General features: G+C 40.6%; 1 protein-coding gene across 1 annotated transcript in view; it reads right to left on the bottom strand.

Annotated features, from left to right (window-relative positions):
• CPA6 (carboxypeptidase A6) overlaps positions 1-22563 on the bottom strand; it is a 101543-nt gene extending 78980 nt beyond the window's left edge. The window contains exon 1 of the mRNA XM_067553846.1: positions 22310-22563. Within this exon, the coding sequence (XP_067409947.1) occupies positions 22310-22425 (116 nt within the window). The 5' untranslated portion in view covers positions 22426-22563. The remainder of the gene's footprint in view (positions 1-22309) is intronic.
• Between the last annotated feature and the right edge of the window lie 410 nt (positions 22564-22973).

The following is a 22973-nucleotide window of genomic DNA, read 5'->3' as shown; positions in this document are numbered from 1 at the left end:
ACCCAAACATGAGTATGTGTAGGTGCATGCATGCTCAAGTACATAGATCTCCATTCATTTCAGTGCTTCCACACTATAAATAAATAAATAAATGTATGATCGGTGAAATTTCCTCATGTGCAGGGGGACAGCATAAGGTTTAAGCACCACTTAACCCCCACTTTTGAAGACTTTAGTAAGACTTTGTTCTTCTCTTATGCCCAGAGCTGCCAGAGAGGTTGGCCTGGTCTTTGCCACAAGTTAGTTTGGTCACAGGTAAGCCAAGAGGCTAGTAGGCATCACTAACTGATGGAATATTTATATTGATAACAATATTCTAGTCATAATAGTAAGAGTTTTACACCACTCCAAAAAAGCCTGGCAGATGTATAAATTTTCACGATTCAAGGCAAAAAACAATCACTCATTCATGAAAGTTAGGAAGAAGCTTTCCCTGTGGGCAGATTATTCCATCACTGCAGGCTTTCGTGCACCTTACTCTGAAATAGTTGATATTGGCTACTGTGGGAGAAAGGATACTGGACTAGACGGACTACTGGTTTGTTCCAATAGTGTAATTCTTATATTCATGTGTTCCTTAAGCAATTTCTCTTTCTGATGCTGCTTTAAAATTAGTGATACACAATTTCTGAAGAACATGTTTCCTTGTAGAGAATTTCTCGAACCTCTGAAGCTGTGTATATAGAGTCATAGAAGCGTAGGACTGGAAGGGACATCAGTAGGTCATCTAGTCCAGTCCCCTGCACTCAAGACAGGACTACATAATAACTAGATTGTTTCTGACAGATGTTTGTTTAACCTGTTCTTAAAAAACCCCAATGACTGAGATTCCACAACCTTTCTAGATAATTTGTTCCAGTGCTTAACTACCCTGACAGTTAGGAAGTTTTTTCCTAATGTACAACCTAAACCTCCAATACTGCAATTTAAGACCATTGCTTGTCCTGTCTTCAGAGGTTAAGGAGAATAATTTATCACCATTCTCCTTGTAACAACACTTATGTACTTGAAAACTGTTACCGTGTTCCCCCTCAGTGTTCTCTTCCCCAAACTAAACAAACCCAATTTTTTCAAACTTTCCTCATACGTCATGTTTTCTAGACCTGTAATCATTTTTGTTGCTCTCCTCTGGACTTTCTTCAATTTGTCCACATCTTTCCTGAAATGTGGCGCCCAGATCTGGACACAACACACCATCTGAGGCATTATTTATCAGTGTGGAGTAGAGTGGAAGAATTACATCTTGTGTCTTGCTTACAACTCTCCTTCTGATACATCCCAGAATGATGTTTGCTTTTTTTTCCAACAGTGTTACACTGTTGACTCATATTTAGCTTGTGATCCACTATGACCCCCAGATCCCTTTCCACATTACTGCTTCCTAGGTAGTCATTTCCCATTTTGTACATGTGCAACTGACCTTCCTAAGTGGAGTACTTCGCATTTGTCCTTATTGAATCTCATCCTGTTTACCTCAGATCATTTCTCCAGTTTATCCTGATCATTTTGAATTTTAATCCTATCCTCCAAGCATTTGCAACCCCTCCCAGCATGGTATCATCCGCAAATGTAATAAATGTATTCTCTATGTGATTATCTAAATCATTTATACAGATATTGAATAGAACTGGATCCAGGACCTATCCCTGCGGGACACCACTTAATAAGCCCTTCCATCTTGACTGTGAACCACTGATAACTACTCTCTGAGAATGGTTTTCCAGCCAGTTACACACCTGCCTTATAGTGGCTCTATCTAGGGTGTATTTCCCTAGTTTGTTTCTGAGAAGATCATGTGTGACAGTATCAAAAGCCTTACTGAAGTCAAGATATACCACACAAACTGCTTCCCCCACATCCATAAGGCTTGTTACCCTGCCAAAGAAAGCTATTAGGTTAGTTTGACATGATTTGTTCTTGACAAATCCATATTGACTGTTACTTATCACCTTGTTATCTTCTAGGTGTTTGCAAATTGATTGCTTGATAATTTCCTCCATTATCATTCCGGGTACTGAAGTTAAGATGACTGGTCTGTAATTCCTTGGTTGTCCTTATTCCCCTTTTTATAAATTGGCAATGTATTTACCCTCTTCCACTCCTCTAGAATCTCTCCTGTCTTTCATGAGTTTTTGAAGATAATCGCTAATGGCTCAGATATCGCCTCAGTCAGTTTCTGGAGTATTCTAAAATATATTTTATCAGTTCCTGCAGACTTGAAGACATCTAACTTATCTAAGTAATTTTTAACTTGTTCTTTCCTATTTTAGCCTCGGATCCGACCTCATATTCACTGGCGTTCAATATCCGATCGCTACTAACCCTTTTGGTGAAAACTGAAAGAAAAAAGGCATTTAGCACTTCTGCCATTTCCATATTTTCTGTTATTGTTTTTTCCCCCTCATTGAATAATGGGCCTATCCTGTCTTTGGTCTTTCTCTTTCTTCTAATGTATTTGTAAAATGTTTTCTTGTTACCCATTATGTTTCTAGCTAGTTTAATCTCATTTTGTGCCTTGGGCTTTCTAATTTCATCCCTCCATGCCTGTGTTGTTGTTTTTTATTCATCCTTCACAATTCAACATAGTTTCTGCATTTTGTAGAATTCCTTTTGTGGGTTTCAGATCATTGAAGATCTCCCAGTTAATTCAGGGTGGTCTCTTTTCATGATTCCTATCTTTCCTATATAGTGGGATATTTTGCTCTTGTGCCCTTAATAATGTCTCTGTAAAAAAACTGCCAACTCTGACTGTTTTTCCTCTTAGACTTGCTTCCTATGGGATCTTACCTACCAACTCCCTAAGTTTGTTAAAGTCTGCCTTCTTGAAATCCATTACCTTTATTCTGCTGTTTTGTGTCCTATCATTCCTTAGAATCGTGAACTCTATCATTTCATGATCACTTTCAACCAAGCTGCCTTCCACTTTCAAATTCTCAACCAGCTGATCCCTATTTGTCAAAATCAAATGAGGAACAGCCTCTTCCCTCGTTGCTTTTTCCACCTTCTGAAATAAAAATCATCTCAAATACTTTCCAAGAACTTGTTGGATAATCTGTACCCTGCTGTATTATTCTCCCAACAGATGTCTGAGTAGTTGAAGTCCCCCATCACCAACAAGTTATATGCTTTGGATGAGTTTATTAGTTGCTTTAAAAAAAAAAAAAAAAAGCCTCTTCTTCCTGGTGAGGTGGTCTATAGTAGACCCCCTACCATGACATCAACCTTGGATTTTCCCCCCTTTTTATCCTTACCCAGAGACTTTCAACAAGTCTGTCTTCTATTTCTACCTTAGCCTCAGTGGAAGTGTACACATTTTTAATATATAAGGTGATGCCTCTTCCCTTTTCACTGATTCCTGACAAGCACAACATACTAATACTCTTCCTATTTTCAGACAGAGATTTGCTTCATATTATCATAATTAGGGTACATTCTGGTTTGTCTAATAACTGGTCAGGAAATGTATTTTATTGTCATTTAAAACAAAAAAAAATGTTTTGTCAATATTTGTTATGCTTTCATGGGTTTTTGTTCGTTTGTTTTTAAATATCAGTAAACTTTTGAAAACCGAATTCTTTTCTCAATGGAAAACTGAAAAACTCTCCTCACAGAAAGTTCCATTTTTTTTTTTTTAAAGATATTTTTCTCAAATTTTGAGGGCAAGTTTTTGATGAGTTCTGCATGGCAGCTGTTTTGTACATAGAGAAAATGAGGCTAAAGAATAGGAGTGGTGAAATTTGAATGCTTTGAAAGTCTGAACACACTCAAATGTGTGAAATATGATTTGTTAGCTTTACATTAAAATCATATGTGAATTGTTATAGTTCTGAGTGGATGCCAATGAATTTGATTAAGTATTTTCCTTAAACTTCTCAATAAAATATTTTTGAGATGACTAGTACAGAACATAACTTTCTAAAGATCTCTTAGAGAACAGTAAAACCCTTTTGTTAGGGATTGTAGAAGTTTAGTTTAACATCGTGTCTCTAATTTTTTGGTTTTTAGTTAAGTACTTCACAGTTAACACACCAAAGAGTTTTTTAATGAATCTGTCACTCTAGTATGATTCTTTTATTTTGGGGGACTTGTGTTGCTTATTTTTGAGTCACACACAAATTTTATTTAAATGTCAGCATTAAATTAGGATGTAGTTGTGATTGAGCCAAAACGATTGGGATTGCACTAAATGACTTTGTAGGGTCTAGAGACTTGTTCGTGCCTCAAGCTAAGCACCTTAATACTGAATGTGCATCTTCAGGTGAGGATAAAGTGCATCAAAAGAAGATACCAGCTTAGTGGCTTTTGTGAATGGGTGAATAACTGTTTGGATATTTGTATTCAGAGGTGCTGATAGTCTAATGATGGCTGGAAATATTCAGTCAGGAAAAAGTCTATAGGATCATGTAATTTTTGTTTGTGTGTAATATATAATACAAAAAAATATCAAGGAAAAAATTGAGACTTTTTTCCCCTCTAAATACACCAACTTGCTTCCATTTGCTCCCAAAAGAAGTAAAGAACTATTGTAGAATGATTTGGGTCAAAATATTTAAAAGTGGTTTCTGGTTTTTGATGGCCTTGCTCAGGGGTGTAAAACTCGCTGATGGTGACGGGCCAAATTCACGTAACATGCCCTTCACAGGGGCTATGCGATACCCACCGCCGAAAAATTCAGGCCATCTTCCCCTTTTTGGTGGCGTGTCATGGACCCTTTTCGGCTGCGGGATTTCGCGGGAGACCCTGTTGCCAGACTCACTGCATTGCCGCTTTAAGGGATTTCTACGAGCAATACCTGCTGCCGAAAACTTCAGGGCGTCGTCCGCTTTTTGGCAGCTGGGTTCTGTGGAGAAAGGTATTGCCGCTTTAAGACTCTCTTAAAGTGGCAATGCCCTCCGCCGACAAATCTCTTAAAGTGGCAATGCCATATGCAGAGAAACTTTCGGCAGCAGCAGGACTCACTTACACTGGCCGAACGCGGGCTGGATCAAAAAGGTTCGCGGGCCGTACGTTTGACACCCCTGGCCTAGCTTGACACTTAGGGCCTCATTTTCAGAATTGTTGAGCACCACTGCTCCAAACAACTTCAGATGGAGCCGTGGGTACTCAGTACTTCTGAAAATCAAGATGGACATGTAAAATGAGAGACAAATTATGAACACTTTGGCCTAAGTGAGCCATATAGCTGAGAAGTTAAATCCAGTAACTGATTGGTTAGAATGCTCTTTGTGCACCGGTGAAATTTCCCTCTAACTGTTGTTCTGGAAGCTGCTCTCAAATATCTGCAAGATGAATACTTTCTCGCTGATATTTTGGAAATATTCTGGATCATAATTTTTGTTATATAGCAAATTTAGCATTTGACTTGCCCATTCCTGCTAATTATGTTTTGTGGAGAAAGGGGAAGGCAGGAAATGTTCTGGCCACAGGATGAGACTCTGACTTTCTGTCTTTGCAGAGATCCTCTCTCATTTGGGATAAGACTAATAGGTAAATGTGAAAAGCAATGGCAACCAGGAGTGCATGGCAGTCCAGAGGGCCCATTAGCAGTTAAAGCATATGGCAGATAAATTTAGAGCTGACAAGAAGCCTGTGAAGGCTGCCAAAGAACCAGATGTCTCACGGGTGGAAGACTCTCTCTGCCATGTACTGAATCTTTGTTTCTGAGTTCTCTAATTCTTCTCCCAAGAAGGAAAAGGGAACGTAATACACTGAGCAGGGATTGGGGAGCCTGGGCAGGAGGCAGCAGCTTGGCTAGGAGCAGGGAGCAAGGACCCCTGGGCAGCCTGGCTCCAAGCAGGGACCCTGGGAAGCAGCCCTGCTGGGAGCGGAGAGCTCGGGGCAGCCCCCCACCTCTCCCAGGGTGACAGCCGGAGCTGGGAGCGGCTTTCTTGTCAATTTCATGGCTCTACCATGGAGCCATGAAATTCACAAGAATGACAGCCAACAGCTGATGTAAGTAATCCTTATGTAAGTAACCCTTATGTACCCTGATGTAAGTAACCCTTAACTACACCAACATAAGTCCTAAGGCTCTTTGTGGAGGTGGACTTGTTATGTCAGCATAGTAGGGCACTTACATAGGCGGGAGCAAGGCTGTAGTGCCTACAATGGCATAATTAGGTTGACATAAGCTGCCTTATGTCAACCTAACTCTGTAGTGTAAACCAGACCTGAGGCATTAAAGACCTGGCACAGTCTCTGCTCCCATGTTCATCAAAATATTTCTGATCTAATTTTTAAAAAATCTATATGCTTAAGGTTGCAAAAATCTTTATTTTTATTAAAATGAAAAATGCTCTGAAGTGACCCATCGTACTACTTCAAAAGGTATTCTGGGTTTCAGTGGACTGATGTCTATTACCAATATTGCTTAATTTATTTGCAGCATGGTATCTATGATGTTTTCTGATTTGGTCTAATAAAGTTTGCCTTTGTGGCCAGATGATTTTATATATATATATATATATATATATATATATATATATATATATATATATATATTTTTTTTTTATAGAGATATGTGGGGAGAGTGAGTAGAGAGGGTCACAGGCTGTATTAAAATGCATTCCAGTCCCATTCATTTTGGAGTATTTTATAGCCTTTGGAAGAACAATCATGATTATGGCTAACTGACCAAAACCTGAATTTGCTGAGCTAGTGTGCCTCTGAGTAATTCACACTTTTGAATCAATATCTGCATTTTCCCTAGATTGTCCTGCAGGCATTCCAACTGGAAAAACAATATATCTGTGTTTTTCAGAAATGGCAAGAAGCAAAGAATAAGTCAATAAAGCTTTTCATTCTACCTGAATAACCAGCAAAATTAGAAGCTTGAAGGAAAAATAACTTTTAAAATACCTTTCTGAGGATAGGACTAAAACATTAGGTTCTAGGTATCCTTTACTCTTTTCAGTTGTAATTTGTTTTTGAGAGCTTTGTTGTCTTTAACCCTGATTCTCTAGGCATTATGCATGAAGAATTCCCACTTAGGCAGCGGACATCACACATGCAAAGTACTTGCACAAACTAGCTCTATGGGTCTGATCTACAGTTCTTACACAGGAAGAATGTCCATGTATTCAATAGCGTTTTGTTGGAGTGAGAACTATAGGATTGCATCCAATAGGTGTTGGGAAGTTAACAACATAACACATATCCTTAGTCTTTCACTTTAAAAGATCCCAAACCAAACAAACACACAGCCAGGCCTTAATGGCCGAGAGCTTTTTATTTGAAACCTTTTCAGAAGACCAAGGTACCTGCAGTTGTCAAGGATAATACTTTCAGTTTAAGCAGATGGGATATTCATGGGTTTACTTAGTTAAAGAAATTTAGTACTAAGAAATGTTCTACATGTCGGGCCTGATTCTGATTGCACTGGTAAAGCTCCCATGACATATCTGCACTGTGCCTAGGTTGTCCTACTAGTATTCCACCTGGTGAAACAACATATTTGTATTTTGAAAATTTAAAGTTGAGATTAGGACTGAAAGAGGGCCCCAAAAACTCAGGGGAACGGAAGCCAGAGACGTCAGATGCCCAAAGCCTGGCTCTCCTTATGGAGCCAGTCAGCAGGTACAACAGAGAGTGAGCAGAGTACACGGAAGTGGAAGAACATAGCGGGCTACCTGTGCTTTAATTTGGTGAATCCTGATCATTCTCAGGTTATGAAAGCTGAATCCCATTAGCAACCAGATATTAACTTGCATGCACTGTTACAATAACTTAAACTGATTCTCTGAGCCATATTTTTAATATTGTGTATGTCATCCGGGGTGAGGTTTCAGAATGAAAACATTTACAAGATTGCTAATTTTTTCAAAAAATTAAAATATTTAATGTAAAACTTGTTTGATAAACAATCTGCCCCCAAAATGCAGGAACCTTCTTTAAGTCTAGCCTGTAGTGGCTACTGAAATACCAACTTACTCATTTCAGATTTTATGAGTGCTCTGTGTGAATCATTCATTCCATTTAAATAATTCTCTGCTGTGCTCTTTAAAAGAAAATTCTCCATTCTACAGAAATTAAACTTTTATGAAACATGGTGCAAACATGTTTTGCATAGTAGCAGGAAGAGAGTAAATGCTCAGGGCACTTTGTAATCATCATGGAACTATTTCATTCATGGTTTCCATGTCATCTCAGATTTACTACTGTAATTTTCATCACACTTGATACAGTAAATATTTTCCAAAGTATTTATAGGGTTTTTTTAATCTAAAAAAGGAGACGGGTTGTGTAGTCTATACGGCTAAAAGGACCTGGTGCTATTATAAGGCAGTGAGAGTCCCCGTCTAGAACCCAGGGCTGTGGGGGCTGGATCTCAGACACTTCCTCATTGCCATCAGAGGAGTTAGTTGAAGTAGCATCTAATTAATCCTAAAAGGTCAAGTCCACAGGAAATCCTATTGGAGCACCCAAAGGCTGTGGCTGCCTGATTGACTCATACCTGCTAATTAAACTGGGGAGTGATATGGGTGGGCTGTCCAAGCAACTGTACAAACTTCCTGCTGCTGCCACATTGGACCCTGCTCTTGCCTGCCTTCTGCAATCCTTATCCAACCCTGTTCCTGACTCTTGCTTCACTCCTGACCCGCTCCTTCCTCCTACTTCCCACCTTGCTCCTGATCCTTGCCTATCTCCAATTCCTGCCCTTGCACCTGACCATCAGCTACCAAACTTGGCTCTGACTGCAGCTCAGCTCCGCCTTTGGCTCTGGCATTTGGTATCTGGCCCCGCTGCCAATCTTCAGCTTCAATTCCTGGTCCTGACTCTGGCTGTGCCCCCTGGCTCTGTTATTTGGCAGTTGACTCTGGCTCTGACCCCCTTCCCTGGCCTGGGTGCCTGATTTGCCCACTAGACCTGACTCCTGCTCGGCAATACTGCCTACATCCCGGTTCCTAACAGCTATACATTTTTAACTTTTCTGTATGCAAGTTGCTCTTGTATAAGTTCTAGCTTACAGTTTGGAAGGTTTCAAATATACTCTTATTACAAAAATATTCATATGTACGCGCATACATGAGGCCGCATTTAGAATATTGTGTCCAGTTTTGGGCCCCCCACTACAAAAAGGATGTGGAGAAGTTGGAGAGAGTCCAGCAGAGGGCAACAAAAATGATGTGGACAAGTTGGAGGAGAGACTGCAGCGGTTTAGGGCAAAAAAAATGATTTTGATATCAGCCTTTAACGATCTGAAAGGGGGTTCCAGGGAGGATGGAGTTAGGCTGTTCTCAGTGGTAGTAGATGACAGAACAAGGAGCAATGGTCTCAAGTTGCAATGGGGGAGGTCTAGATTGGATATTAGGAAAAAGTTTTTCACTAGGAGGGTGGTGAAGCACTGGAATGGGTTACCTTGGTGGAATCTCCATCTTTAGAGGTTTTTAAGCTGCGGCTTGACAAAGCCCTGGCTGGGATGATTTAGGCAGGGGGTTGGACTAGATGACCTCCTGAGGACCCTTCCAACTCTAATCTTCTATGATTCTATGATTCTATCCTCTGAGGTGATGCCAGATTCATTATCCTGATACCTGATGTCTTCAGCTATCCATAAAACAAGTCCATTGTATGCAACAGTAGAACTACTTTCTCCACATTCCCGCCACCATCCCACAACCCTGATGTGGTTTGGAAGTAATTCAGTCTCATGTCCAGAGGGTCAGATTTGGGGGGAGGAGACAGAAGGGGATGGAGCTTTTCTAAGCTCTGCCCACAAAATAAGGCCCACACATATAGATAGAGAACTGGCTAGAGCATAGGGCTCAACGAGTAGTGATCAATGGCTCCATGTCTAGCTGGCAACCGGTCACAAGCGGAGTTCCCCAGGGGTCGATAGCAGCCTTTAACTACCTGAAAGCAGGGAGGATGGGACTAGGCTGTTCTCGGTGGTGGCAGATGACAGAACAAGGAGCAACGGTCTCAAGTTGCAGTTGGGGAGGTCTAGGTTGGACATTAGGAAAAGGTTTTTCACTAGGAGGGTGGTGAAGCACTGGAATGGGTTACCTAGGGAGGTGGTGGAATCTCCATCAGTTGGGGAGGTCTAGGATGGACATTAGGAGGTTTTTCAAGCTGAGGCTTGACAAAGCCCTGGTTGGGATGATATAGCTGAGGTTAGTCCTGCTTTGAGCAGGGGGCTGGACTAGATGACCTCCTGAGGTCCCTTCCAACTCTAATATTCTATGATTCTATATGAGATACCCAAATGAAACATCTTTCAAAGTTCAGGTATTTAAAATATGATTGTGAATGCTGCTTGGCTCCCCTTCACTGGGGCTCACTCAAGGCTCTGCTACTTTTCTGAGGCCGGGCTCTTTTCTCTCCCCAAAATAAAAAAATAAATGGTGATTGTCTCCAAATGCCATCCACTTGTGGCACCATAATGAGACCTTGCTCATAGTAAATTGTGTAGATCAATGACCCCCTTTCTCACAGGTAGTGAAATGGTTAATAATGGTGACATTTAAATTAACACCACTGGGCATCTGAGCTAACACTTTCCAGAGATAAATGAGCATTTTACAGAACTCAGAGTTGTTGTTCCTGGCTCTCTGCTGATTCACCTCTGCATCGATTACACTTGGTTCACATTTTCTTCACAAACATAATAGCTAAAGACCTGGTTTTTGTGCAAATGAAAGCTGAAATTTTGGAGACCAATACTGTAGCTTCAGAGAGGTGCCAGCCTGATGTCACATCCCAGCTGTTTGAGTCCCGTCCCTGTCCATTCAAATCATCTTAGCATTTCTGTTAAGACTACCAAGCTCAGTGCAAATATTTGTCTACAATCCACAGGATGGAAACAGTCAACTTATTTCAGATACAGTTTAATTTCTCTCGCTCTCATTTTTAAAAATTGTAATGAGGTGCTTTTAGAGATGGCTGCTGGGTCTTTAAACAAACCGATTAGACAATTATAGAGATTTTGCATAGTATTTGTTGTCTTCTATCCCAATTTAGAAACAAATTTGAAAATCAAAATAATTGGTATTAATAAGTTTGTCTCATGTTTATTCTCTTAGGAAAAACATTGTAATTAATCATTTTACCACTTTTGTCCAAAATAACCATTATTAGGGCTGAAGATGATTTACTTCTATTTGTAGGAGACATAAAGGACCAAAGCCCAGTAGTGCAATGCCTTGATCAAACATGTAGTAGAAGGACAGTTCCTATGCCAAAGAGATTTACAGTTTAGATTTACAGCACCATGGGAGATGGATGAGGCAGACAAATGGGGTGAGGACTGAGTGAATGGGTAATAATAAAATGAGCACTTTTTGCACAGCAGCCTGTAACTTCAGCTCACCACCTGCCTAGCCACTAAACTAAGAGCAAGGTCTTTTGAAAATGGCAACTGAGAAAATGGGAGCTGAAGCCTTCTGTGAAATAATTATTGATGCAAACCACTATGAGGGAAACTACATTCCATCAATGAGATGTTATTTGCCACAACACCTGTCCTCAAGAGCACATTCACTTTCACTGAAAACTAATACCACTGTTGCCAGTTTCCTAGCTGTTATCAAAGAGCACCCCCCATGTGTTTGTTCCCTGCCTAAATGTGAAATGATGTGGCATATGTATATGGTGTGTGGGGCTTTTAAACTGGGTTAAGTCCTTTTTGTCCATATTTGACTTGCCTAAACCTTAAGAGAAGAGGTAATTTCACACAGAGAAAATTGTTCAGGTCCTCTTATTGTATTTATATTACTCAAAGCTATGATTAATATTAAACTTTAAGATTGCTGCAGAATTTGTCCTATCAGAGGACAGCTGCCTTCCATATGGCTGAAGGAATATGATTTAGAAAACTATAAAATGAATATTTGGGAGAAAAAAAGTGCACTACATGACTTTCCACTACAGAATAACATGTAGAAATAAATCACACCATCTCAAAACCAGGCATACAGCAGCTGTGTTTATTTTCGTTATTAGGTTAGGTGCTAAAGCAAAATTCAGTTAATAATAAACTCCATGCGTTTATTTGAATGTCCGATTAACATGAAAACATAGTTGATTCCTATGTCACACACTGCAATGAATGTACAGAATGAATTTATTTCCTTGTGCAATCATTTCAATATATAAAGATGCAGAGGTCCAGGTAACATGAATAAACTAGTGTATATTCGGTAGGTTTGGTACAAACTGTTAATGGCTGTGTGATTCTGGATTGAATTGAAGTACAGAAACTAAAGATGCAGAGACGTATTAAACTATTTAGTCCAGTCTTCTGTCAAAGCAACTTACTCTCCATTATGTCCCAAAACAAACTACCCTTCTTCAAAATTTCAATGAAAAACAGACTTTAATCCTCTAGATACTCTACATAATATATATAAGCAAACTGTCAAAACCCTACACTAGGCATAAAAACAACCCAATAGCTTTTATATTGTGATTTTTTTTTTCATTCTTCTATGTTAAAGGAAAAGTATACTGTTCCCTGTGCTTCCATTTTCCATTTGTAAAATTGAAAGTGAAGTTCACACAAGTCAGTGGCGTAGTCAGTCTCTTAACTCCCAGTGCAGTACTCTAGCCAATGGGCCACATTCCTTTGAGCTGGTGCTATTAGTAGCTAAGAATGCTGACAATAATCTTTAAAGGTTCCATCACAAACTCTTTCTCAGATAATTTTTTTTCTCTATACAATGTGACCAGTAATGAAAAGAAAGCTTCAAAGAGCTAAAAAGCCTAAAGGCCATAGGAAAGCAAGTCTTGAATGTATCTGATGGTGTTTATTGTATTGAATGCAAATTTTCTTGTTTTTACAAGCAAGAGAGCTCTACTAAAAGTGAGCATTTGACTGTTCCTCTTGGGTATTATGGCCCTGTCTTGCTCTGACATTCCTTTTTTGTATAACATCTGGCACTTTACTGCACATAGTATAAAGATAAATACCATGTACGCAATTTGATAAGTTCTAAAAACTACTTCCTTTTAGTTCGGCCATTTATTTAGTTATCTTTGCAAGCAGTAAAGTCCTTTTTACAACAGTGAATTAAAAACATTCTTGCCTTGTTTCTCTGAAGCGTGAGCTGTTTTTTGTCTCTGAACAACTCATGTCTCCAAACAGGGTGGATGAACTATTAATTGCTGAGTATACCTTGGTAATTATTTTTTTGCTGTGGTGCTGCCAAAGTGGTCGTCCTGATAACATGCCTGTATTTCCCCCAGTTCATACAATTCTTTGGCCTTTTTTAACAGAGACTGATCATTTAGCAATTATCTGCCAATATTTCAGTAACTTTAATATGATAAACCTGTAAGCTGTTAAATCTATTATCACTAATGGGATGAACCATTTAAAAAGCTGAGTCTTGCTTGCCTTGATCACATATAATATGACGATTTATGCTTGAAAACTGGGACTAATTGTCAGGGCCTGGCCTAGTCAGGCTTACAAGAATAAGGTTTTGTCTCATGTTGGGTTGGTTTATTTTGGAAACCCAAGCAGATTCTGGCTAGCTGAACTGGTGCCATTCACAGCAGGCCATGTGATGATCGTGCCTGATTCAAAGACCACCCTCCAACTCTATTTTTTCATACACAGAAGCTAACATGTACTTTCAGTACAGATAACTGTCTTTAGGTTAGGAAAAACAATAAACAAAGAAGAAATGTATCACAGAGAGAAGAGAGAGCACAGAGTTAGTTTCACATTCTTTATGATCCGCCATCTTGAATTGTTTCACAGCACTGCATCCCTGTCTGCAAACAGGTAGGAAGACTCCTAGCATGAAAAGGTGCAGTAGTACAAATTAGGCTTGGTTTACACTTAAAACTAAGGTTGATGTAGCTTTGGCACTCAGGGCTGTGAAAAATCCACACCCCTGTAGCTATGCTGACCTAGCCCCTGGTGTAGACACAGCACCTGAGTCGATGAAAGAATGCTTCCATTGGCTTAGATACCATTGCTTAAGGAGGTGGAATTCCTACAGCAACAACAACAAAAAAACACTTCTGTCAGCGTAGACTGCGTCTATGCTATGATATTACAATGATATGGCTATGACCCGTAGCTATACCACTGTGGCATCTGTAGTTTAAACATGCCTTTAGTACTGGGTAATTCTCCATTCATTGCAATCTACAAAGCTGCATTCCAAGCACCAGGTGGTGCTGTGTGTGAGATGATGGATAGGAGCACTCGCCATCTTCTTCGCATGATCCAAAATGGAGTCCACAGGCAATCACTTCTGGCTTTCCTGGCCTCAGAGAGACCTTGGACAAGGCAATCAATTTAAATAAAAAATCTGCTCCTCTGCAAGAGGAAGGGAGACACTAGCTCTGCAGTGTGCCCCCTGCAGTTGTTTCCTCTTGCTTCCTCTTCCCTCTTCCTTGGGCCTTGTTGCTAGTGGCAGTGGAGGGTATTAACTTTTGCAGTAACCCTTGAAGAGCTCTTCTTCATGGGCTTTCTGATCCTTGGTGGCAATGATGACCGAAAGCGCCCCTGTATTCATGGCCTATGCACCATTGTAATAATCTTTGTACAAAACGTGCGTTGTGAGGTATCATTTGAAAACTAACAACTCACTGGCCAATAATATCATGATGAAATATGTGCAGCAACATTATATGTAAAGTTATGAATGCCCCCTGTATGATGTTCTTAGCACATATGTGAAAGCACACAGGCCTGCCCAGGCCAAAGTATCCTGAATGAAGAAATGTGTTGCCTCAGTTTACAGCTAAATAGTAAAAGGGTCCTCAAGATAGCAGGGAGAAGAGATGGCAGGAGACCAAGCAAATATGCATTTCTGCAAACTCAGGTGAGAAGAAAGAACATGGATCCTTCTTCATCATCAGACTCCATGTCACCTTCTTTATTGTTTGTTTGAATAAACTTTGCTTTGAGGGGTAACCATCAGGAGAATCCACTTCAAAGGTTAACTGGACTATAAAAGAAAGGGGCAGAAAACCCCAAGCGATCTCCCTCTCTCTCTCTCTCTCTCTCTCTCTCTCTCTCTCTCTCACCCTCACCTAAGAAGACAAAGGAACGAGCACTTTGACTTTGCAGGGAGATCTTGACCTGAAAATTTGGTCGGCCATGTTGCTGGGAATATGTAGTAAAGATTTTACCTTGAATCCCATTTAGTTTGTTAAGCTGTAGTTACTAGAAAGCATTTTATCTTTATTTCTCTTGTAGCCATTCTGATTTTAAACCTGATACTTCAATTCATTTAAAATCCTATTTTTGTTTGTTTGTTTTAAAGAACAGACAATAATTAAATATGGGTTGTTTTTAAAAAAAAATATTTTTTCTCTCCCTGTCAGTCTGGAATCCTCCTTTGGGAGAGTTCCAGGGGCACTGGAACATCTGTCAGTAAGATCTGTCAAGCAGCTGGAGGGCAGGCAGTAGCGACTGAGTGCAGGGGCCCAAGTTGATCTCTAGCGTAACCCTGTTGAGTTCACTGGAGTTTACACTTTGAATGAAATTGTCTCTTCTCTGGTACATAATTTTAGTACACACACTACCTACTACTCACAATGTGTGTATGATGCAATGCCTTCCTATGTACTTAACCGTTGCATTGTCTTGTATCTAAAATGTTACCTATTACCTGGCTGTTATTTCAGCCATTTAACACCAGGGACCATGCTGGTCATTAGTGCTGTGACTGTCCCCTAAATCTAAGCTGAAGATACACTAGTTTCCCCTTCTCTCTGAGTCCGTAGTCTTGCACTGCTGACTGCATTATTAAACTGCTGCGAGCTATTTGTAATGCCTCTTGAAGTTCTGGTATAGCAAACGGTAAAAGCTGCTGCTGCAGAATAACTTTACTATTACAAATCATATGTACATTGTGCATGTATTATCTTTTAGCTCAGTAGTTTCACTTTGTAAAGCCATTTTTAGGATATAGTACATAGAAGAGAGAAATGTTTTGATGTGACAGATTATTCTATTTTTGCCATGCCCCCATTAAAAGTGACATTAGTCCTTCAAGTGTTCTGGAAGCTTTAGAAAAACAATACTGAAAGATATTATCAGCACGTGCTATTTTTCTTGGGAAGCGCCATGCTCCATTGTTGAATAACTTCACAATACAATATTCCTTTAAATAAATGTACTATTGGGGCCAGTTTCTCACTATTCCCTGCAGAAGATCCTGGGTCCTCAAATCATACAACCCTGTTGAGGGAAGACACTGGCAAAAGAAATGTGTTCAGCAGTGACCCTTACTTGTGCTTCAGAAACAAGCATCAAGTGTTTCTATCATGCCTGCTACTGTGTGTCAGCCCAGGCCATACCCCACCCCAATTGCCCAGGTACCTCTGCTGCTGTTGGATGGCCCAAAGTGTCTGGTTTTCAGTTTAACAAAATGTAGCAAGGTCGCCTATCTTCTTCCTCCTTTGGCAGATTGAAAAGGTGCAACTATTAGAACGAATGGAACATATTATCCCCCTCATTTTGGGGATTTCTGCTGTGCGATCGGAGAGTGCTTTTCATTTACAGTCCTAAGTATTGCACATCTTTGGGATTTATGGAGTGAGGGACAAAGTAATTATAGAGTCTCCTTTGGTGATGCTTCCTTTGAAAACTCTGCATATTTAAGCCCTGCTTCTGATTTTATTTGCACCAGGATAAATTAGGAGGAACTCCATTGAAATTAATGGAGTTACACTGGTGTGACACCAATATGAGATCAGACTCAGATCCTTGCACTCAGCTATGCTCAGTGAAGCCCTTTACTTTAGCAAAACTCCTACTGAAGTCAAGAATAAATTTGCCAGATTGCAGGATCAGGCTTAACTGTCTTCAGAATTCTGTTCATTGCAGGCCTGCTCCTGCAGATCTGAGACCAGCAAAACTCCCATTGATTTCAGTGGAAGTTTTGCCTGCGGCAGGATTTCAGGACAGCTTCTGATGTGTGCTTATACAGGTGTCAGTTCTCACTTTGGCAACTGTAGGCCTCTTTGGTCTCAAAGAAGAGGATGTAGGATTCACTGAAAATTGCTTTCTGAATGAAAATCAATATTGATAGCAAAAAAAAAAAAAGAAAAAGAAAAAATTATAGGCTAATCGGGAGGGGAAGAGGAAAAAGAAGAAGATGAGGGTTTTTTTTTTTTGTTTCTGGTGGGATAGGGGAAGTACACGACTCACACTGCAGGGAAAATTGTCTGTCTTTATCTCCTGCCTTGCAGCAAAATAAAATGTATGTTAGAATAACGCTTACTGTATGCTTTCAGTTTCCAGTGCTATCTGCATAGTCGTAAACATCGATTTTGCTTACATTAATCTGTACATAACTGTTTGACAGATCACCAAACTATGACAACATATTGATTTCTTCCTTCATTCTTTGCCTTTTCACTGTGTAGATATAATTAAACATGTTATAATTGTACTACAGAAAATGGACTAGAGATGTTTGATATTCATAGATGTAAAATTGTATAAGGGATGGGAGGGGGCGGGAAGTACATTATCTATGCAGAACTTCTGCAAACTGGGTATAATGAGATTTAACTCACAGGGGTACTGAGAACTGATTAATATTTGAATTTTTTATATAGTACCTTTCATTGAGGATATCTATTACAAACTATAATTTCCTGCACTATGTGGTTCTAAGGCCTTATCTACTCTAGACCACTCAAACTGATTGTTCTGTACTGCGTGAAATGTAAATGAGGGTGCTCTTGGTACTTACCCTAAACTGGTATAAGATTTGCTCTGGCCTCCACATAATGGCTGCCTTATGCCGATTTTATAGCTGCTAGGATTTCAGGCAAACTCATGTTTATGTTGATCATGCAATAGGATTGTATTTCACTATAGCTGGCCAATTACAGTACAAAGGAGGGAAAGAGCAGCTAAAAATATTACAGAAATTGATCTAATCCAATATCTTATTTAATTGGAGGAGAAACATTCATGGATTAAGCATCAAATTTGAAATGCCTGGACTTAAAGGAGCAAAAGGTTCAAAATCTTGGCAGCACTGATTTCACCTTTCACCCTTCAGAAGAAGAAAAACGGAATGTCAGGGATTAGGGAAATTATAATGTATGGGGATTTCAGATGATAAGACATTACAAAATCAGAATCACGTTGCTAGGAGCCAGAGAAGGCCTAGAGGTCCCAGAACCATTGTGGATCCCGGCGATCCATGCTGATCTCAGGAATCAGTGGGTTTTAAGGCCATATTTCTAGACGGGGATACTTTTAGTACTGTGCAAGCCCTCTAGTTGTGCTCACAATGTTCCATGTTTTAGAAGTTGCCAGAGCAGCACTATGTATGCAGCTTGCATGTTTGAGTATAGTTGGTAAACATGGTTATCTGGGACATAACTCTGCCACTGTGGCTTCTTTTTGTTGTGTTTTAAACAAAACAAACAACTCTACCCCTCCTTTTGCCCTCAGATTACAAAATTTGGAAAAAATGCCACAAAGGGAATTGTGTAGTTCCCCTTCCACTTTTGACACCAGGATCTCCTCTCATGTCTTTTTCCAGAAGAGGGGGCAATCCCCCAACCATTGTGTGTAAAACACTGTGAAATAACAGGCACTGTACTATGGTACATAAATGTAATACTCATTAAACTGTCTGAACTTTGAGTGGACGTTTCCTATATTGTTAGCTGCTGCTCATCTACAGGACAGAGTTACGCATACCTGGACAATTAATAATACCAGTCTGGAATAAGCAAACTTCATGGAGTGTGATGCACCATAGACAGGTCTATGCATGCCACGTTTTTGGTTTTAAACAGTCCCTCTTTCTCTTTTCAGGTTCTCCTACCTGTTATCTGCCTCAGCATCATTTTTAGACTCTGTAGGTACCTTGTTACTTATGAGTCTGAGCATGTATCATGTCATGTAGCTAGCCAAGACAAATGGCAATTATTAGTTGCAGTGCAACTGATATGTGTGATTTGCCACTCTTTTTGGGCCTTGCACTTCTACTGAAATTAATGAGCTCTAGTTATAACACTCTACACCTCAGCTGCAAATTGGGGTCAAAACCCTTTAGCTGATGGATGATTTTCCTCAGTTTTTCAGCTCATGCCATTTGGTGGTGTGAGGCAAGGGTTGCCGGCACTCTTCTAGAAATAACTCCAAGTTCCTCAGAGCAGCATGATGGGTTGGAAAGGCAGAGTCACAGCCACTGTGGGGGGAGGGGAAATGTGCACAAATGCTGCATACCAAGTAGAGGGAGTAGAGCTGAACTAGGAAAGGTAGTGAACTGTTTTGGTTTTTCTTTTTTTGGCAGAGGAAAAGTGGATGTACCTTTTGGCTTAGCAGGTCTTGACCCACTGATAGCAGCTGCTTCCTTCCCCAAGTGGCAGTGGCTACTAGAAAGCCCCCTTCTGGGCAGCAACAGCTGCTCCCCTCCTACACCTGTCTGCAACTCCATTCTGTTCCCTGTCTGTTTCCCCTGACATCTTTGAAGGTGTTAGAAAAAAGAGCACATGAAAATATCAGCAGCTAAAGGTCAGAGTTCCTGCTGAATGTCTGCAATTGCCTTCCTACCTCTTGGTGCTGCTTTGAGTTCTGCTACAGCCATCCCCAGAGCAGCACTAGTACTCCTGCCTCACACTGTCTTGTTTTTTAAAAGAGGGTTTTTATCCTCAAGCCCCAATTTGTTCCATTTATAGCTGTGTCTATCACCTAGATACTGCAGTGACTACAGGATACTGCAGGTACCTGAATATTTTAGATTAATACATTTCTTAAAAGTAAGTGGGAGGTTGGGGTTGGAAGCATCCCTTTTTACAGTAGTCAGAGGAAAAACTGTTGCTTGATTGTTGCTCTTAAGAGTACTTCACTAATCCCTGGCCTCTCATGTTCTCTGGCTGTCAAACAAGTTCAGTAATGATAATCAAACCTGCTCAATTGCTGTAGTTCTATATAGTTGTTTATAATCTGGAGCACAGAAAGGATCAGTGAAATAAAATAATTCTGCCCAGGACCAAGACCTGATGAGAGAGGCTTTAGAAGAGCAAAATACCTGTCATCTTAAAGTGAACTTTTCAGTTTGAAAAATCATATTTGTCTGAATTTTTTCACATACTATTGTCAGAAGTAACACCTATGGCTAGTATAAACGAAAGAGTAGCGGGGGGAAAAAATTTCTTTTTGGTTTGTTTGCTCTGTGCATTTGACAGCACTTTGTGACTAGTAAATTTCATTGTGTTTGTTGTGTACTCCCAGATCCCATAAGCTTATCAGTATTGGACTGACCCCTTTGTGAAGCACCGTATTCCTGGGTCTGGCAGTGTGGAGATGTTTGCAGGATAGGAGCCCTACAGTGCAGTGAGTTGTTTGTATGGGTCTTTCACAAAATAACAGGAGAAGTAAAAAAACAACCCACCTGTGAAACCACGGCCATTAGCAGAGGTTTTGGGGTCAGGTGTAATATCTAGGGTTGGGGATTTGACCATTCAAAAAATATGTGGTCAACTGACCAGTCAAATATTGGTCAAATAATGTAAAAAATATTTTAAAGCACTAATTTATTTGAACAAAAACAACAGTAAGACTTTATGGTCTTCAATAGGCTTAGCCTTAGGTAGATACTTATGCCTAATTGAAAACACAAGTTACTTAACTGAGTTATTTTAACTCCGAAAAATGTGAAAGACAATGAAACGAAGTTCAAAAAAATGAAAGAATGGTACCATGATGCAATCAGAAAGGAGCACCGCCTACATCAGAGTATACTTGCTGGAATATCTGACAGTATTTGACTATGACTTAAAAGTAGGTTCAGGTACTACTAGGCTTGGTAAGCCAGTCAATTGACCACCCTTTTTTTTTTTTTTTTTTTTTTTTTTAAAAAAAAAAAAAAAAAAAAAAAAAACTTTCTCTTAACTGACTAGGTTTCAACTTGATTGTCTCATTTAAGCCTAGAAGATATAGACATTTTCAATATATTATAATATACACAACTGGTGCTCATGAAAGGTGCCAGATTCACAGTACTGGGAAACTGAACTCCTCCCTATTTATCTTCAAACAAATGCAGTATAGCCATAATATAAAGACAATCACCTCCCTGGCTGAGGCCAAGAGAACCATAAATCCTTCACTGAGCTCCATGTGGGTGGAACCTTGCAGCCACACAGCTTATTGTGGGATCCTGGCATTTCCCCTCTCCCTGTCCATTCCTCTCTGATACTGCCAACGGGGTGCTTGTTTTTTGAGATATTTATGCCTGTACCCCAGGGGCAATTGGACTAAAACAGCAAAACAGCTGTCACATGTTAAGTACTTTCTGTCACTACTGGCGACCTAGAGGTGAAAGGCTTTATATCACATTACCAGTTCCCATAGCCATCCATTCCCTGGAGCCTAGGGTATTCCTTTTAAACTTCAGTGAATATGGGTTCTGCAGTGGAATTAACAGGCCTAGCCCAACTGCTTTAATAAAATAAAAGTTGGAAATACAGTTCTTACTTCCCAGAGCTACTTATGCTGATCAAAGAATTTGCAGATTAGTGTTAATGAATTTTATACTATCTGTGGAAAATACATCATTTTGCTTTTAGTAGTGCTTGTGTTTAGCAATCACCCTATCTTTGGTTAGAAATTAGTCAATGATGTTACTATATCTATTGATGATCACATTATTTTGGTTCAATCCTTAATAAAGATCTACCCTACAAAAAGTGTATCTGTGTGTTTGTGTGTGAAAAGAATACCTAGGCCCAATGATGTTACACTTTTTTTCATTGATATGTAGACCATACTTTCTCCCTTTCTAACACAAAGATTACTCTTAAATGATCTAATTTTAAATAATGTAAAAATATCACCAAAATCCATTACAGCAAAATTAATCAGCTTCCCTTGATGTTTTGGATTTGATATATTTTGTTTCAGAAAACATGTACATTCACTTTTACAAGAAATGCAAACTTCTATTGCTTTAGAATAAAATGCAGCCTCCAGTTTTTTGTTTTTTAAATCCTCTGTGTAAAGGAAAAGCCTTGTTTCTAAATAGATTGGTCATATTTGGGCAATGCTACTGCTTTGGGGGTAGCATCCTTCATACTTAAGTATTACTCTAAGTGTGTAATGGACTATTACCAAAAGGGACCTAGAGCATAATGCAATTAAAATCCAGTGTAGGCCAGAAAGTTAATGCAGTGGGGGAAAACAGAGCCAGATTCTTAGCAGGGGCTACAGTGTAGAGGAGAAAGAAAAAGGCGATCTGAATAATTTATGGGGTTTTTAAAAATTAAGCAGCGGTGTTTAAGATGATCACCCTCGCTAATAAGACAAGTCCAGCAGCTCATCAATCCCAACCCTATCAGCAGCCGTGCGTTCAATGAGAGCTAGAAGCGGACTTACCCGGCATAGCGGTTGTTGTAGAGGTAGCTTTGCACGGGCACCCAGGTCTTCAGGAAGAGCAGACAAAGAGGCAGAAGAGCAGCTCTCCGGCCAGTGGGAGTCACAGGGAGTTTCATGGTGCAAGGAACAAGGGATGCAGTTAAGCGCCCCGCTGCAGCAGCCGCACCGTGGCCAGGTGGCTGGCAGCTCCTATGCACACAAAGCAACCAGCGCCGATCTCCTCGGGGGGAGGAGCAGGGCGGGGGGCGGTCTCCGGTCTCTGGTCTCTCTGTCCTGCCGCAGTCCGTGTGGATACGTCGGTGAAGAAAGTTGCGGGCAGGAGGTTGCCTCCTCTCGGCGACAGGAGCCGGGCTGGGGCTGTGGCTGGAGCCGGGCTGGGGGGCACCAGGCAGGCTGGCGTGGGGTGCAGCTGGCGGTCCCAGTGGGCAGCTGGAGTCTGCTCTCTAAGGGCGCGGGGGGCGCGGCCCCGAACGGGGCCACAGCTGGGGAGGCCGATGGCTGGTGTGCGGGGCGAGCAGCTGCATCCGAAGCGGCGCTGCCGGAGGATGCGCCGACAGCCTTCCTCGGGGGAGCGAGTCCTGCGGTGTGACAGGGCTGGGTCAGCGGCTCCCTCCCCGCTCGCAGATCGGAACCGCCTCCAGTCGGAGCGTGCCCCGGGATCGTG

This window comes from Emydura macquarii, unplaced genomic scaffold (genome assembly GCF_026122565.2).
Source record: "Emydura macquarii macquarii isolate MOO-44397 ecotype Brisbane River unplaced genomic scaffold, CSIRO-AGI_Emac_v2 contig_1477, whole genome shotgun sequence".
NCBI classification, from domain to species: Eukaryota; Metazoa; Chordata; order Testudines; family Chelidae; genus Emydura; species Emydura macquarii.
The sequence above is the reverse complement of the archived record's forward strand: the minus strand, read 5'-3'. Positions and strand labels throughout refer to the sequence as shown.